Source organism: Populus alba, chromosome 19 (assembly GCF_005239225.2).
Source record: "Populus alba chromosome 19, ASM523922v2, whole genome shotgun sequence".
NCBI lineage: Eukaryota > Viridiplantae > Streptophyta > Magnoliopsida > Malpighiales > Salicaceae > Populus > Populus alba.
In genome coordinates, this window is record NC_133302.1 from 18,654,955 (window position 1) to 18,672,150 (window position 17,196).

Here is a 17,196-nt window from a genome sequence, read left to right on the forward strand (position 1 = left end):
ATTCTAGTAGAAGTTTGAGGTACTCTCTCTCTCTCTCTCTCTCTCTCTCTCTCTAGTGTTGTTGTGGGGAAGCTGGGGGGGGCAAAGTGCAAACCGTGTAAAACTAGGAAAATGATGGAAACGAAATTAACATGGTCATGATTTGTCACCACAGAATCTTAAGCATCCTTGAAATAGAAAGTTATTAATTGATACAGCTAAAATGAAAAAAAAAAAAAAAAAAAAAAAAAAAAAAAAACAGGTAATGAAGAACAGAGGGAGCAAAATTGGACTAGTTTTTCAAAAAAAATTTCTCACAACTATTGATGGCTTAAGAAGTAAGGAAAGAACAAAGGAAGAATAGGAGAAGAAAAGGAATGTCGGGATTTTTATTCCTAAAAGAAAACAGCAGCACTTTATTAATTACGTCATGTCATTGAGTTATATAAAATTCGGTCAATATCTTAATTACAAGAACACCATTCCCTCTCCCTCTCCCTCTCCCTCTCTCTGGTGCTAGCGTGGTTGTGGGGTAGCTGGAGGGGTGGGGGTGTCAAACTAGGAAAATGATTTAAACGAAATTAACATGGTCATCCTTGAAATAGAAAGTTATTGATTGATAAAACTAAAACCAAAGAGAACCATGTAATGAAGAACAGGGAGAGCAAAATTGGACTCGTTTTTCAATTTTTTTCTCACAAATATGAATGGCTTAAGAACTAAGGAAAGAACAAAGGAAGAATAGGAGAAGAAAAGGAAAGTTCGGGATTTCTATTCCTAAAAGAAAACAGCAGCACTTTATTTTTTTATTTTTTTATAATTCACGTGAGGTGTTCTGATCAACTTGCACACACATCGATTAATCCCAACGGATTCTAAAATTAACGATTAGATAAGCCTTAATTGATCATCAATATTAGCAACCACATGGCTCGAATCTAATATCATAAGAGAGCAAACTCCTTTATTCTAAGTTCTTGTTACTAGATTAATTATATGAGTGCTTGTATTAAATCTTATCCGGATTATATTATGTTATTAAGTTTTATTTAACGGTTCATTTAAATTCAGTCAAATCAAATGTAATTTTAATTTTTATTTATATAAAACTCATTCGAATTGAGCTGGATTTTATTTTTATATTCTAAATAACTCTACATAATATTTTATTTCATTTTTGATGATCTATTAAGATGTCACAAGTTCATTCCTAACTATATATGAAGATTGGTAAGAAAAAGTATGGTAGATGGAAAATTTATAGTAGCGTATAGCAGCAGCGAATAGAGAAAGGTGTTACAGAGAGCAAGAGTGGGCATACACAGCACAATCTTCTTTCCATAATAAGGGATTGTTTGTTTTTAAACTGTATCATTTGGTGATAATTTTTTTAAAAAGTTATCTTGTTTTAAATTTTTTTTTTTAACTTTTTAAATTGTTTTGATGATATTAAAACTAATTTTTTTAAATAACTTTTATATAATGTTTAAATAAAAATTATTTTAAAATATAATTACTGTTGAAACTGAGTAAAGGAAAGGTCCATGAAAGATGACGACGGGGCCTGTCAAAGTAAGTGGTTATGGATATATTTGCGGGTTTTGGACAGCCCTAGGTGACTTGGCGAGCAATGATTGGGCCATGACGTTAGGCACCACAACCGAATTTGTTTGACTTTCACCTGCGACTCCCACGTTGGATCATGTAGTAGTAGTGATGATGACGACGTTTCTGATCATGAAGACACCATCTCTTCAAGAACTGCCAGCTTCGGAGGAAATCAACTGATAATGTACTTTCAAAGTTTAAAAGAACGACCTCCTCTCTAGCTTCCTGCTTTTGCTGCATGGCGATCATACAGTATGTCGGGGGAATAAAACCTGAACTCGCCATCTGCTGCCAAAACCTGACAATAACAGCAGTTCATCCAGCTCACGCCTCATGCCCTAAAGCTTGCATTCCTCGTTCGCAATCAAGACAAATCGTGGCACTTCAGAAAAGGATGCCAAACGTGAATTTGACGTTCTTTTAATGGATTTTAGCATCTTTCACAGGTGCTTTAGCAACTTTTCATTTCATAGTAGTCAGATGACAACCACAGAAGTGTTAATGCCAGCCTATTCAGGTAGAGACCAAATAATCATACGTCTTGAAGATTGTGTTGCCGTGTTAGCATGTTAAAAGAAACCTTCTTTCCATGTCCTCTGATGGCTATGGCCAAAAGAAAGAATAATTGGTAATAGAAGAACAAGGGCAAGAGAATCATGGAAAGGAACATGAACTTCAATTATTATGAACTCAATTTGTACATGTACAACTAACAAAAACTATAGCCTGATATCCTCTAAAACAATTAAATCCTCCCCCTGAACAATTAACTTGCCAACTTCAATTCTCACATGCAAAAAAGAAATGACTTTTCACTCATCATCTGCCTACTGACATGAAATCTTCCCAGCCACAAACCAGGACACAATCCCCAACATGGTGAATTTGCATCTGATTGGACATTTTCAATTTTCACGAGCACTGACCTTTGTCTCTGCATCCTGATCTTCATGATGATATACTACAAGCTTCGAATTGTGTCCACTCGATCAATAACATCCAAGGCCTTCATGCGGTCTATATCAAAGTCAATGACAGGAACAAACGATGGCCTTCTGATGGGAAACGGATCTTTTCTAGTTTCACCCATCGGGGAGTGGCTACTACTTTTACTCAGTCGATGATGCTTGCTTAACCTGGTTTTTGCAGTATCAAATTCCTGGCTCTTACTTATCCCAGGAGTCTTTTTCCTCTTACTCACATCCCGAAGCATCTCTTGGTCTTCAATTGTCAACATAGGGGCTGGAGAGCTTGGGCTTTGTGACAACTGAATTGTCTTCTGATTTGGCGACCGAATCGGAGATTTAACTGGAGATCTGAGACCGCCATTGGCAGCTCTTACTTGGCTGACAAGATGGTGAAGCCAAACCACCAATTCAAGAATATAAATTTCAGTCTTCTCCTTGTCTGCATGGTGTAATGTCTCTATTCTGAGCAAGTCAGTCTGTCCAGAAGGTTTACGATTCACCTCAGACCTGAAGAATTTGTCGTACGAACTCAACACATGAGATAAAAGGGAAGGGCACAAACAGATTTGGAACTCACCCTGTATTCGCCCATTCTCCAACCCAGCCAAATCCATGATGAGCTCTGGTTAAGTGCATGCAAAAAATGTTAAAAACACAAGGACAAATAAATGCAAACAAGCCAACAAGAGAAGAAACATTGTGAATATTAAGATCACAAAATCTCTAAATAACTTTTAGCTCCTGCTTTAAAACTGTTCACAAGGACCATACAGTTAGGGTGCTTTGATGAGCAGATGGGATGAGAATGGATAAGAAAAGGTACAACACAGGAGGAGGTGAAACAGAAGTTTGGGTATGGTACAAGACAAAAGCTGCTTTTCATCCTGTCCCATGTGCACATCAAACTCCAATACAAGTGAAGTTATCCTGCAATGTCTTCTCCAGTCCCATGTACAAAAAACTATCTAACTTCACCTAAAGTAATAAGCTGTTAGATTGTTATTGCTATTAGTCCTTGAGGATAACATGATTTGTGAACTTGAATGAAATTAAGCAGATGATGAGATGAGGTATCATGGGGTACAGACTAGCCGAGGTAAAGAAATCTAGACTCTGGGCTGGAATCTTACTTGTTTGTGTTAGTAGCAATAGGAACAAGCCAATGCAAAGTTTTCTCCATTTCAGCTTTGATTTGTGAAACTGTAAGCTGCAAGAACAGCATTTGAAAAACTAATTATAAAGAATGCGTTGACAAGAAAATGACTAGAAGTGTAATTTTAAGAGAGGATTGTTCAACTAGCAGCCCATTGAAAACAAACAAAGATAACATATCAATGAACAAGTCAGTCCCATGACAAGATCAAATGATACCTCTTCCTTAACTTGAAATGACAGTAATTTTGAGCGCAAAGCAGATTTTATATTTGGTGGCAATCCCTGGTACAAAGCATCCCTTGTATTTGGAGGCACAGAACTTGATCGTGACACCTGGTCACATTCAGGTATTAGATCAGAAAGGGAAGAGCAAAAAAAAGCAACGATTTGACAAGAGCTTCAGGACTGACCCTGATTAATGCAACATTGAAAACCTCAGAAGCTGAGGTTTGAGATACAGAAACAAAATCCTTAATAGGAAAGATAAAAGGATATCAAGTCTGGGTGAGATCATAAACTCACAAGAGTATCAATTTGGGTGATAATATTTGCATAATGCAATGCAAGACCAGCAGGCCCCAACTTTTTATGGTTCAAAGAACTTTTTACTGGTCTATCGCCATCTGCAAGTGAAAACATCAGTTAATGAACCCAGCAAATAGCGAGATAAATTTCATACTATTTCATTGTTCCAAGCAAGGAAACAAAAAGGGCGCAGGGGGAGCGGGGGTGTCATGCATTAAACATTTTCATTAACAAGAGATTTAAAACTCTGTTTGGATTGCTCACCAGCACTACCAAAGGCTTCATGAATCTCCAAATGCAAGAAATGGACAATATCTACCAATTTCTCCATCACCTACACAAACATGTTAGATTTATGTTGCAATATCACTATGAATAGTTTCAAATAAAAAAGAAATAACAAAAGGATTTATTGCGTGGCTATCACTTGACAGATGTGGAATATGCATAGTCCATCCAACATTAGGAGTGCATCACTGCATCATTGTGGTAGGATCAGAAAACACAATGATCAATGAGGGTTCATAAATATAAGAACCACCAGAATAAGAGCATATTTCTCGACAATGACCCCCTAGAACAAGGCACCTAAATGCCTTACTGCCTCATACCTCTTCCAAAATCTTCGACCAGAGTGATTTCTTCTTCAAACTTTTCACATGCTTCCTTTGACTCTTTAACTCGGCCCTTAAAATTGAAAGACTATCCCCTACAAGTGAATTAGACACAATGAAAAAAAATTACTTGCAGATGTTAATATTGGTCAAGATGAGGAAAATATGGAATAGAAGCAAACATCTCTCAAATAGTCTAGCATATTTAGGACAGGATCTCAGATTCTCAGCAGTGAGTATTCGGCGGTACTGAAAATTATAAGTTTAGGTTTTTGAAGGCTAGGCTCGGGGCAGCCCAGGGAATGGAATTAGAGATTACATGCAAACTAAACCCCAGCCATTAAAAATGAAAATTAGAGATTACATTCTTTTACCTCTTTGAGCAACATTTGTTTTGTCATCTTCCTGAAGCTTACGGCGGTAATCTTGTTCAAATCTGTCCAAGGCATGCATTTCATGATACAGTTCCTACAACCCAAAGGAAATATTTCTTCTTTGAGGAAATCCAAAGGATAACATTGAGAGAATACTAAGCTTGAAATTGTCAGGATGGATGTGACAACAGGCTGATATTAAACTATGTGGCATAACATTTTCAACAATGCTGGATAAAGATGGATGGACCACAGCTCATGCAAAATTAAAAAAAAGGAAACATATTAATGAGGAAAAAATAAATAGAATAAAACCAAATAAAGCATTAGCAGCACATAAAGCAGACTCTAGATGCCCATTTATGACTTCAGTACAACATATCTGTATCATTGATACAATCAACTTAGTCATGTTCTAGTCATAGCATTTGAAAAGACATTGTATTTTGGTCTGAAATGTATGTCATTAGGTGAGCAAGGGAAAGAATTCTAAGATTAAGTTTATGACATTCTTCATTTTTCATGAGCATTTTGCTCAAAGGCCATGTTAAGAGTGAAGAATTTGTTTGTCTATGAATCATAGCTGAAGAAAATAAAACAAGTACATGAATTTTATTTGAAGTCCAACATCCTGGAATGTAGGAGTTTCCTTTTTGGTGTTTCTCTTCCTCCCACATATTAAAATCAATGCCAAAAGGAAAGGGAAAAACGCAATTGAGCTGAAAAAACTGAAAAGTCACACTCCCTTTCAAATTAGAATGCATCAAGACTTTTTTTTCTTTTTTCTTTTTTTTGCAGATAAAAATTCCCACAGAACAAAGAAAAAAGGAACATCGTTAAATGCTTTTCAAATCACCACGCCTAGATATGCAATGTATGATGCAACTTGGTGGTAGTTATATGCTACAGTATTGTTAAATACTCACTGCTGTATACTGAACCGAATTCATCAATTGATGCATAATTGTCTCAGCTTCGTCCTTCAATTGCATTTCAGGTGTCAATTCAGAACCCAACCTAAAAATCATATGGAATGATGTAAGAAAATTTGAGAAGCTTACTTCAGTTATTCTAAAGGACAATCAACAGCAAAATTACTTTTCAAGATAACGGTCCAAGTTGTGCCACTGAGGATCTTTACAACGATTTCCAAAACGCACCACTTCTCCGGAAAAAACTTTCAGTTCTTCTCTGTCACAATTGTATAGTGAATTGATTAATATTTTCTGTACATACTTCCTAGACATTGCTATAAGATCAATGTAATAAAATGGATGAAAATTTGTTTTCGAATTAAAATAATAATTTATGCAATATTAACCTCTTATCAGTTGCTGCTAGCCTCAAGAGTTCGTCCATGTCTTTTGATATTAAATTTTGCACCCCCTCTGAGGGAAGCACAACCTCTTTTAAATGTCTAATGTTCTCTTTTGAAAGGGATTGCATTAGATTGGCACCCTTAACAATTGTGTTTGCAACTTCAAAAGCCAAAATTGAAATCTTATTCCCTTTTGTGGTCACTCCAGAGGTAAAACCACCACTGCTAAGATTTAAATTGGTCATGCTACTACCGAGTGTGTCCAATACATCATATGCCTTTCCAAGCCCAGCAGTACCAGCTCTTCCCAGCAGTGAGCTCACTTCTGAGACCTGCAACACCAAAATAACCAGCTTTCTTATTGAGGAAAATCCTTATACACACTTCCTCAAAGCCACTTCAACATCTATATCTATTATCAATGTGTGTGCATGAAAGAAGATCCTATATCAATGGATTGCATTGTGGACACAAGAATTCACTCCATGTGCATTGCCAAGTATATAATCATTCCACGCATGAATCTGATAATGATATTATAAGATGCAATGTATTTGGAGATGGAGGATTATTAAGCATTTGATTTTAAATGACAAAAAAAGTAATCTACTAGAACAAGAAAACTCAACCAACTCTACTTACAAATAGCACAAATAGACTTGCAATAAAATAAATTGGTTTTACATTAGATGCACATCAAAAGTTTTTTTTTTTAAGGAATGAATTTTCAATGTTAAGAATGTATAATATCATTCCTGAAAATTAAATATTTTAGTTGGCATACTCCATTTGGCTAATAGGACTGTGATTTCTTTTCTTTTCTTTTGGTTTTTTTTTTATTATTATTGCTTTGTACTCCAAAATGGCTTCAATGCATCCTGATTTTCACCTTCTTTTTTCACCTTTCAGAAGTATCAAACCACCCACATGCTTTATTTTTATTTATTTTTTTAACATTCATTTTTTTTATCTCCTCTATGTTTATATAAAAGTGAAATGTTGAAACCATAACATTATGGAAACTTTTACTAAATTATTATTTTATTTACTAGCGTGAAAATATGTGGAAGGTTGTTATGTTATTCAATTAATCAAATAAGCAAAGATTTAATAATTGTTACTTACTATGCATAGATAGATGTTACCTGTCAAGGGAACAAATATTTTCAATTAAAATTTAAAATATTCACAGTTGTGCTTTACAGAATATTACACATCATAATATGGTAGAGATAATGTCTTCATTATTAACAGGAATGATCCACATCGAAGTTAAGAGGCATTTCGTGAAGTAGCGTTTGTCTCAATTGTTCAATCAAAAACATGAAATATATGTGAAGAATCACTTTTGATAATTTTCACCTCAATCAAAAAATGTACCGAGCAAATGCATGGGTAACCAAATAGAGCAAAATAAATTGCAAGCAACTACATGAAATGTGCACTTGCCTAACTATAAAATCTAGTCTAGAGCACTAATAAGTCTTTTAGATGACATCAGCAAATCACTTTTTCTTTCTTCTTTTCCATTATGTATCCTCCACCTCCTACTTGAGTTATTTAAACATGTCCAAGTTTAGTTGTGTGTACACAAAGTTCTCCAATCCAAGAAAACCTAAATGTCCAAATAATCACAATAATGTTATATTGAGGCAGTCAACTCATCAATTAAAAAACATGTCCTCTCCAACTTAAGAATGAATTGATGAAAACTTGAAATGTTTAATAAAACTACAGATGATGAAGATGTAACTCTTTTTTTTATTTAATTCTTGATCGAATGGACTTTAAGAACACAGCAAAGAAAACAGACTTTATGTGAGAATTGCATTAAAAAAAAAAAGAGCATGTAAGGGAAAAGAAAAGAACATTAGTGTTTAAGCAGACAGAATTGGATAACTAGAACTAGAGAAGTGAGATAAGAGACTTGATAATAAACTTGACATGATCCCAATAAGCATGTGTGCCACTAACAATTCATCTCCGCCTTCAAGCTCCAAATAGAAGCGATATTAGAATCCTCTGAATACTACTACTTCAGTGCTTAAAATTCCTCTCCAACTGCTCCACGAATCTGGCAACATATTAGGAAGTTTTGCCACTATAAGAGAACAAAAATACATGCAAGTCAATACATGGAAATCTTGCCTTTGAATAAATGAGGCAAAGGACAGTCCATTATTCCATCTCTCTTGCACAAATAAAACCAGCTAAGAATCAATTTCTTCCACTTCCACTTTGTCACAATTCTCTCAAGAAATATGCACCATTCTATAAGAATGCTCTATTCAGTCACCTCATACCTTGGAAACTTCTCATTATGATGCTTCTTCCTAGTAGATCTCTAACACACTATATCCACCCTCAACACATGCAGACAATTAAAAGCACCTTTGCCGACTCCAATTTCACATGTCAAGAAAAATTGATCTCTCATCGCAGTAAAGAAAAGGGATTATAGGTTACAACAACTCATTAAAATTTTGGCCCTAAACAGAACACATTAATATAGACAAAGGATCCAAATAGCCAAAACTACTAATTTGAGGCAGAGCATTGGTATTCGCCCATCCCTGACAAAATATAATAGTTTCTACCATGAGCTCCATTGTAATACACCAAAAAAAGATCCTGCCTTTAAAGGCTCCACCAGCATGATGCACTAAGGTAAAATAGAAGCTACTGTCCTTTTCCTTAAAAATGGCATGTTTAGCAAACTTATTTTACCCACTCCTGATGCTTCTACAATTGCTTTCCCTGCGCAACAATTTTGATAAGGTCTGTCAAAATGTGCAATCTTCTCAAACCCTACCAATCAGCTCAAGTCAGAGATGTACCCTTTTCCCCAAATTACGATTGATCATCCATGACATTCCATTCTGCACAAATCCACTCCACAATTTCTCAAGTCCTTTTCATAGACAAAGTTGGTAAACGGAGAGTACTCGTAATCAAATAGCAATGCCCTTCCATCCTTTAACCCCCCCACAATGAGCATTGAAATTTTGATTACTGCCCAGCCTTTCCTTTTCTTTGCATGAAGGAATCCCATGCGACCTCCTCAAGGGAGGACCACAGGTTCTCAGATAAAGATGCAAGATATGATCTTACTTGATATCCGAAGTGGAAGATAATATCTTCATTCTGAAACTTAAAACTCATCCAGTGGAAGAACGTACTCTTCCTTAAATTAACCCTATATCATACAGATGCCCAAAGCTAGGAAACATCATCACATATATCAACTTAGCAGTGCAATTGTTCACGAATAATAAATGTGAAATCAGCATAACTTCAGACTTAAGTCTCAACCCTGTGACAGGTTCCCCCCTCTGTCTGAAACATTCTACTTGAGGTTTTCATCAACAAAAAGAAAAATAAAAAGGAGGCAGCAGATCCCCTTGACTCAAGCCTCTCAGCTAATAAAGAAGCCATACATAAATCAACTAGAACTTTTACTCTTCGAAGGTAAAACAGAAGATGTAAATTAATACAGATAGATGAGACCTGTGTAAAATATATATGCTAGAGAACAAGGCTCTAGACTTCAATCTTTGTCTCTGACAGCCAATAATCACACATTAATACTCTTTCTAATAACATCAAAACAATGTCCAAAAGTCCAATGGGATTTAAATTTCTAAACTAATCATGGTAAAGGAGATTAATGGCCATGGAAAAAAAGTGAAATGCTTGTTCAATTTGCTGCCAGACCATTGCGTTCAAAATTTCAGACCAGAAGTAGTTATGAGAATTGACAGACAATTTTCAGCATTTCATAAATACTAGCTTTACATATTATGTGATGTGGTTGCAGCTTTCATTTATCTTTATTCTAATGAATCCAACCTTCAGAGACATGGCAAAGGCCTCGTTTCAGCAGTATCCAAATGTCATAGGTAACAAGTTTAACTTCCAGGAACGCATGTCAAGTATACACTTTATATTGCGACTTTAATTACATGCTACAATCAAAGTTTCAGCTGAAAATATAACATAGGAAACAGCAAGCTGAAGAGAAGGAATTGGCAATAATTAGACAAGTAAACAACACACAAATTAGGCTAACCTTTGCAACAGCTACTGGCGTGGACTTGGTTGATCTGGATTTATTGGACAGAGCCCTTGACAAGCGAGGAATCCCATCATCGATGTCATCTGGATTCATCCCATATTGAACCACATTCACCTCCGGAAATGAAAAGGGTTCTCTTAGCTGCTTATTATCCACGTTGTTCTCCCCAACTAGAGATGGATTTGTATTGCTATCTATTTTCAATTCACGAGTCTGAAAAACCAGACCAGACCCGTGACTAAAATGACCATTCAACTGCAGAAAGCCTCCACTGGGAGCATTATCTACAGTCGAGCTCCTCGAGCAAAGCCCCCCCATTGTGATGATCGCCAAATTTATTCAATTATCGTTCCAAAGTTCCATACAAAGGGTAAAAGCTTGTTGTTAACAAGAATTAGGAAAACCCTTTTATCAAATTACACTAAGGAGGTAATGATTAGTAGCAAATCAAGAGCCCCCTTTATAAGTTCACCACAGAATTGATCTAAATGACTTTGAAGCTGAAAATGTAGTCCCTTGTTACATCAAAATCACCACAATACCAGTTACTATCACCGCTGAAGTTCCAATCCATTAACACCAACCCCACCAAAACTGTAAATCAAGAAAACAACAAGCTCATGAAATCCAACTTACAAATCCGGAAAAAAAAAAAAGCAACCTGATCAACATCAAATCAAAAGGGCTAATACTATCAAAATAAAAAAAGAACAAAACATCCCAGTTCAAAAAATTTAAACAAGATTAGTAAAAACTCAAGAACACCGAAAAAAAAATGATAACACAGTCAAATTAACTTATGTACCGATGAAAACAAAAGCAACCCAAAACCACAATCAAGAAAAAGCATCAATCTTTACTCGAGAAACACACAGACCTAAAAAGATACATTAAATTTGCATCTAATTCAAAGCAAAACAGGAAGACAAACTTACCAGTTAGATAGGTGGAGATCTGTGAGAGACAATATAGAAAAAAAATTATGACTTGGGCTTTGTTTCTTCAAGTAAATACAGATACAACAAGAAAGAGCCAAGGAGAAAGAAATGATGGTGAAATAAAGAGATCAGTAAGTCAAAGTGCATAAACAAAGGGTCCAAAGCCTGCTGTCAGCGGCTATGGAACTGTTGATAACCAAATCATAGCAAAACTAGGACGACAACTAGCAAATAGATGGGTAGAGAGAGGGGATAGTCAAAACCCAAACTAGACTCCACTGGCTGCTAGCTAGCACACCCTCATAAATAGTTTAACCATTGTTTTATTATTACCTTTTTTGGTTTTTTCTAACACTCATTGCCCACTCCCCTTTTAGGCATGTTCTACTCACACACTTCGGTTTTTTTTTTTATGTTTTGATCTGGGTTTAATAACAGTGGTTAGCAGGACTGAGGCAAAAATATTAAATAGCCTTAAAAAATATTTCTAGATTATTATAAAATCTTAAGATCCATAAGAAAATATATTTTTTAAGATTTTTCCACAAGTATAATTTTTAGAGGAATTATGAAAGTTAAATTGTCTAATAATGTCTCTTTTTTTTGGATTAAATATAGATATTTAGTTATTTGGTGTGGATGCTGAGTTTATAATATATTTCATTAAATTTATTTTGACATATTAGAATTGAATATTAAATTAAAAATAAATAAATCTTAATAAAAGAATAAGAATAAAAACTAAAATAAAAAAATAAGAATTGAAATTAAAATATTAAAAACAAAAAGAATCTGCTAGTACTTTTCAGGTAAAAAAGAAAATAAAAAAAAAAAGTTTGACCAACGAGATAAATGTCTGTAGACATGCATTGCACCTAGAGGAAAAAAATGCAATAATATATCAAATGAGACGATGCATTGGCATTTTATGCTACTAGAAGACACTATACTCGCCATTCAAAGTATATAAAATGCCTCATATGTTTTAATACATACACAAAAATCAAAATATTTAAATCTATTATTTGTTCCCTATCTCTAATCTGACTGGATCAAATTAGTTTGATGATTATATTCACTTTACAAATAACTACTAACTCGTTTATTTTCTTAATTATTTAAAAAAAAATCTAAACTTAAAAAAATTATTTAAATAATTAAAATCAGGTCGAGGGATGGATCAAGGGAACCATTACATGTATATTTACTTGATAAGTAACATTATTATCCCTAATTCTTAGCAATACTTATTGAATTAGATGTTATTATTATTCGTAAGAAAATACATATGAATTAACATGGAAGAAGAACGAAAAAGGTTCATTAAAGGGAGAAAAACAAAAACAAAAGTCGAGAGTGTATCCACGCGCCGTGGTGAGAAATTGGGCAAAAACTTTACCTTTAACAATGTAACCCCGTGAAACACCTTCAAACGTTTTCACACCTCCTAATCAATCCCGTAACTGGCTGTGACCGATTTAACTAATTGACAAATAATCACACTATAAAATACTTAAATTGACAAAAAAAAAATATTTAATAATGAGTTTAAATATTTTTATAATTTCTTTTAAGTTAGTTTTTGTTTTCATAACAATTTATTTTTTTTACCAAAATATCCTCCATTTCAATAATAAAAAAAAGGGGTAATTTGAAAACTCAAAAAAAAAAAAAATTGAATAGTCAACTTTCTTCGAGGGATTAATATACGATTTTTAGAACGAGATGGACTAGTTTACAAAATCATAAAAAAGGACTAAAATTTTATAATTTACTCTTCTTTTGCTATACATTTAGGGTGCGTTTGTGTAGTTGTATGTTTACGATGTAAAAAACACAGTTAGATGTTAGATAATACACCAAATAGCGTTTTATACTATGGGATCCATGAAAAAGTTGAGTTTAAAATACAGTTTTTGTGAAGCAGTTTTTATATTTTTTTTAACTAAGTTTCGCAAGATTTTGTTTATTTTTATATTTCAAAAGCACTTTTTTAAAAAATTTTAAAAAAAAATTATTTTTTTCTTTACTTCAAATAAATTTATTATTTTTTTATATTTTCAAATCATTTTGATGCGTTGATATCAAAAATAATTTTAAAAATAAAATACAAATTTGATGTATTTTCAAGTAAAAAGTACTTTTAAAAAGCAACCACAGTCAAATATTTTATACATGTTTTTTGTTGTACATAAACCTCAACCATAATTTTTACCAAATACGTATTTAAAATCACTCAATCTAGGTTTTTTTTTTATGGAATTTTTACAATAAAATTAAATTTATTTATCTAATTTAGGTTGAAAGTATATCTGCAATTTAGCCCTAAAAAATTTACAAATCTCAGTATGTTGATAGACTTTTAAGTCCTTATAATGTGTCACTTTACAAGAGCTTGATTGTGCTATTTAATATTATAATAACAATTATTTAAAAAAAAATTAAATTTTAAAAATCACACAAAACACGAAAACAAATAAGCGTAGACCCATGCGTTTATCAACCTAAAAGAATGTTATTTATTTGTAAAGGGACTGATGAAATTTAATGAGGATAGCAACTCAGGTGTTAATAATATGTTTGGGATCATATAAGAATTTAATCTCAGTAACAAAAGCTGATCTAAGAATCCCAAATGCCTTCATAATTAAAGCATGGTAAAGTTGGCAGGGGTGAATAAAAAAAACTAAAAACCGATTAAACTTGAAAAAAATAACTGGAAAAACTAAATCGTAAAAAAAAACCAATTAAAATTTTAAAAAAACCAACCAGTTTAATTCAATTTCGGTTTTACAAGCCTAAAACTAAAAAAACAAAAAAAAAAAACCGAGTCAAACTAGGTTGAACATGTTTTTGTCCAAAAACCTAATCGAAACCGGTCAATTTGAACCAATTTTGGCTCGATTTTGGTATTTTTTAAAAAAAAATTAATTTTTTTTTTTAAAACCAAACTAAACTGAAAATAATATCTCTAAAAGTTGGGATTTTTTTTTTTTAGTTCTTCTTTATGCACAACCTTTCATTGCTAATTTCAAAAACATACAGCAATGAAAAATTATCTTGAAACTTGGATCAAACTGAACTTGACCCATGAATTTTAATTTTTTTATAGAATGAAACGGCCTTTTTATAATAAAATCTGGAACATCAGTTGGAGACTTTTCCAAAGTCAATAAATTCATTTGTCTATTAAAATCGCTTTGAGCATTTAGAATTTTAAAACTGATGACAATCTGGACATCCATTGTGAAGTTGCAATGGCTACGATTATCTTCATGCACAGAGACAACCGCAGGTGCATGCTAGAACGTGGAAAGGATCCAGAGAGCTTCCTGGCAGCTTTTTACAAGCATGAAAACCTGGCTGCTCAACAGTATTCAGAGCAAAATTAGTATCATAAGATGTCAGAGTTACACAATCTGTTCTAGGGCACAAACATACCCAGAGCGGTGTATATGATCATTACTTTCTGAGAAATGATTAGCAGTCGCAGCTCCCTCGATTCAACTAAGTTATTTTTAATCATGAGCAAAGATCGCTGATGTAGCTGCATGATGAAATAAGACACGTTCACTGGATCAAACAAATGGTTTTTTCCATATAATATCGAACAATGAAATGATTAAACTGTGATTATATAATATTGAAATGCAAAAACAAGGAGGTAAGAAGGATAATCCTAGGGAAAAAGTAAATTGGAACGAAGTTTCGAGGTATGCTAGCTGTTCATCAATGGCAGCTTCATAGCAGAAGATGTATTGTTCCCAGTGAACAAAGTTGAAGAGAGTCTGCAGCAAAGATAATTGGGATGAATCCATAACTAGAAAAATTACTTCAAAACACATCCCGTTGCAAAACTCAAAGCTCTTTCTTCTCTATGCGATGAAAACAAAGAAAAGACTAAATCTCACCCCTAACGAGGAAAAGAAAAAAGGAGACGACGACGAACCATGAGGAGAAATTATGACAGCAAGGCCATACGATATAAAAAACCAGGTACATGCTTCATGTTCAGTAAATAAAGTCTGTACCAATTCCTGCACCGAACAAGAGAGAGGCTGTCTCAGATGTTATGGAGATCTAGCAAGTTACCAGGGCCAAGACTGGGTGGCGTATGGTATGCTCTTCTGAGAATTTCCCGGACACCATTTGTGTTCGTGGAAACTCCATGATCAGGCCTTTCGGGATACTGAATATGCAGAACACACATAGGCGATTCCTCTGCCTGGAAGAAAAACAATCAGGAGAAGGGGATAACATGTTAATCCTTTTCCACCATAGAACAGGGCTGTCATCAAAAACACTCCAAGCAATAAAATTCTTAGAGCCAAACGTTATTACTGTTCCAAGAACATTAATTCAGTCAGCAAGTTGTTTGAACATTAATTCACCTCAGAAATGATTTTCCTCCATCCAGGCAGATTCTGAATTTGGTGATAATATGCTCAGGTGGAGGATGTTTGTTCTCATAGGATCTCCGTTGAGGTGATTGACCAATAACAGTCTCAAAGAAGTGGGATGTAGACAAGATCCCAGCTGCCAGAAGGGTACAGTTCCAGTACCCTGATCCCTTGTTTTCCACCACAGATGCACGCCACATACAAGAGACAGCTCCTGCATCTTTCAAAATATCAGTAACATGATCACTTGGTTTTTCAGAACCTAAAAATGCATTTCAATATTAGCATGTGACACTGGCCTACATATTCACAGCAATCGTGAACATAAATTCCTTACCCTAAGCTAAAAACAGTCAAACTAATGCAAAGGGTACAGTTGTGCTTCTTGCAGCTCTCTATTTCAGCACAGTAACCAAAAAACACAGACATAATTTCTCATTTTCAGATTGGTTAAATGATCTATACACCATCATCGACAATGCTTCTGATAGTTTGAGAATATACAGGTAAAATAAAATAAAACTTACCTCTTTGTAGCCCACGTCCACTAATCGAGTAAGCATCACAATCACAGGGCAATGGTGTTGTATTATCATTTCCCAGAAATCCTCGTATGTATGTGGTAGTGGCCCCTGTGTAGCTATGAACCGAGAAATGTTTTCTGATGATGAAGAAGTCTGCAGAAAGGAGCAGTTCCTGTAGGGTAAGAAATTCAGAATCACATGCAGAAATATAGTTTCAAGTACCTCATATGAATTTTGATTGAGAAACAGAATAAACTGAAGCTTCAATGTACTCTACCGTGATGAGGCTTGCATTTATATATATCCTGTCGCAGATGGTCTATAATCCTTAAATGGATTAAGAACAGCCCTATTTTGATCAACACAAATCAATAACACGAGAAAAAAATAAACTAATAAAAAATTGAAGCAACATACAAGTGACCTGAGCTTCTATAAATTTAAAAACATCAGTTTACATGGTACGACATCCAAGTACCGGTTCTTGCTCACATTCACACTGTCAACAGCCACCTTGCAGCTTGTCGCCATCTGAGATGGTGTTATCTCACTAGCCTGCAATAACAGAGTCACGATAGAACAGCATACTTTAACATCATGTAAGCAACTCTTACAAACCAGGATTAAGTACAAGCTCCTTCAATTAGAACCACATTTATTGATGCTAATTTTTGTTCAAAAACTCATCCTTGGAAAGAACCGAGCTTTCAGTTCACTT

General features: G+C 34.3%; 1 protein-coding gene across 1 annotated transcript; it reads right to left on the reverse strand.

Moving 5' to 3' along the window:
- Positions 1-2,244: 2,244 nt before the first annotated feature.
- On the reverse strand, positions 2,245-11,837 carry LOC118056525 (protein PSK SIMULATOR 1). The gene is made up of 13 exons (XM_035068760.2): positions 11,552-11,837; positions 10,611-11,210; positions 6,545-6,873; positions 6,322-6,414; positions 6,150-6,240; positions 5,224-5,317; positions 4,847-4,944; positions 4,500-4,569; positions 4,233-4,333; positions 3,927-4,043; positions 3,686-3,762; positions 3,133-3,177; positions 2,245-3,062 (listed from the first exon to the last, which is right to left on the reverse strand). Exons 2-13 carry the CDS (start codon positions 10,932-10,934, stop codon positions 2,549-2,551), a joined length of 1,953 nt encoding a protein of 650 aa, XP_034924651.1. The 5' UTR covers positions 10,935-11,210; positions 11,552-11,837; the 3' UTR covers positions 2,245-2,548.
- Positions 11,838-17,196: the final 5,359 nt, after the last annotated feature.

Excerpts from the sequence above, each read along its gene's own strand:
- LOC118056525 (XM_035068760.2), bottom strand. The coding sequence starts at position 10,934 with ATGGGGGGGCTTTGCTCGAGGAGCTCGACTGTAGATAATGCTCCCAGT. Across the intron at positions 6,415-6,544 it reads CTAGCAGCAACTGATAAGAG|AGAAGAACTGAAAGTTTTTT; the intron begins GTTAATATTGCA and ends CAATTGTGACAG. Across the intron at positions 3,178-3,685 it reads ATTGCTACTAACACAAACAA|AGCTCATCATGGATTTGGCT; the intron begins GTAAGATTCCAG and ends GCACTTAACCAG.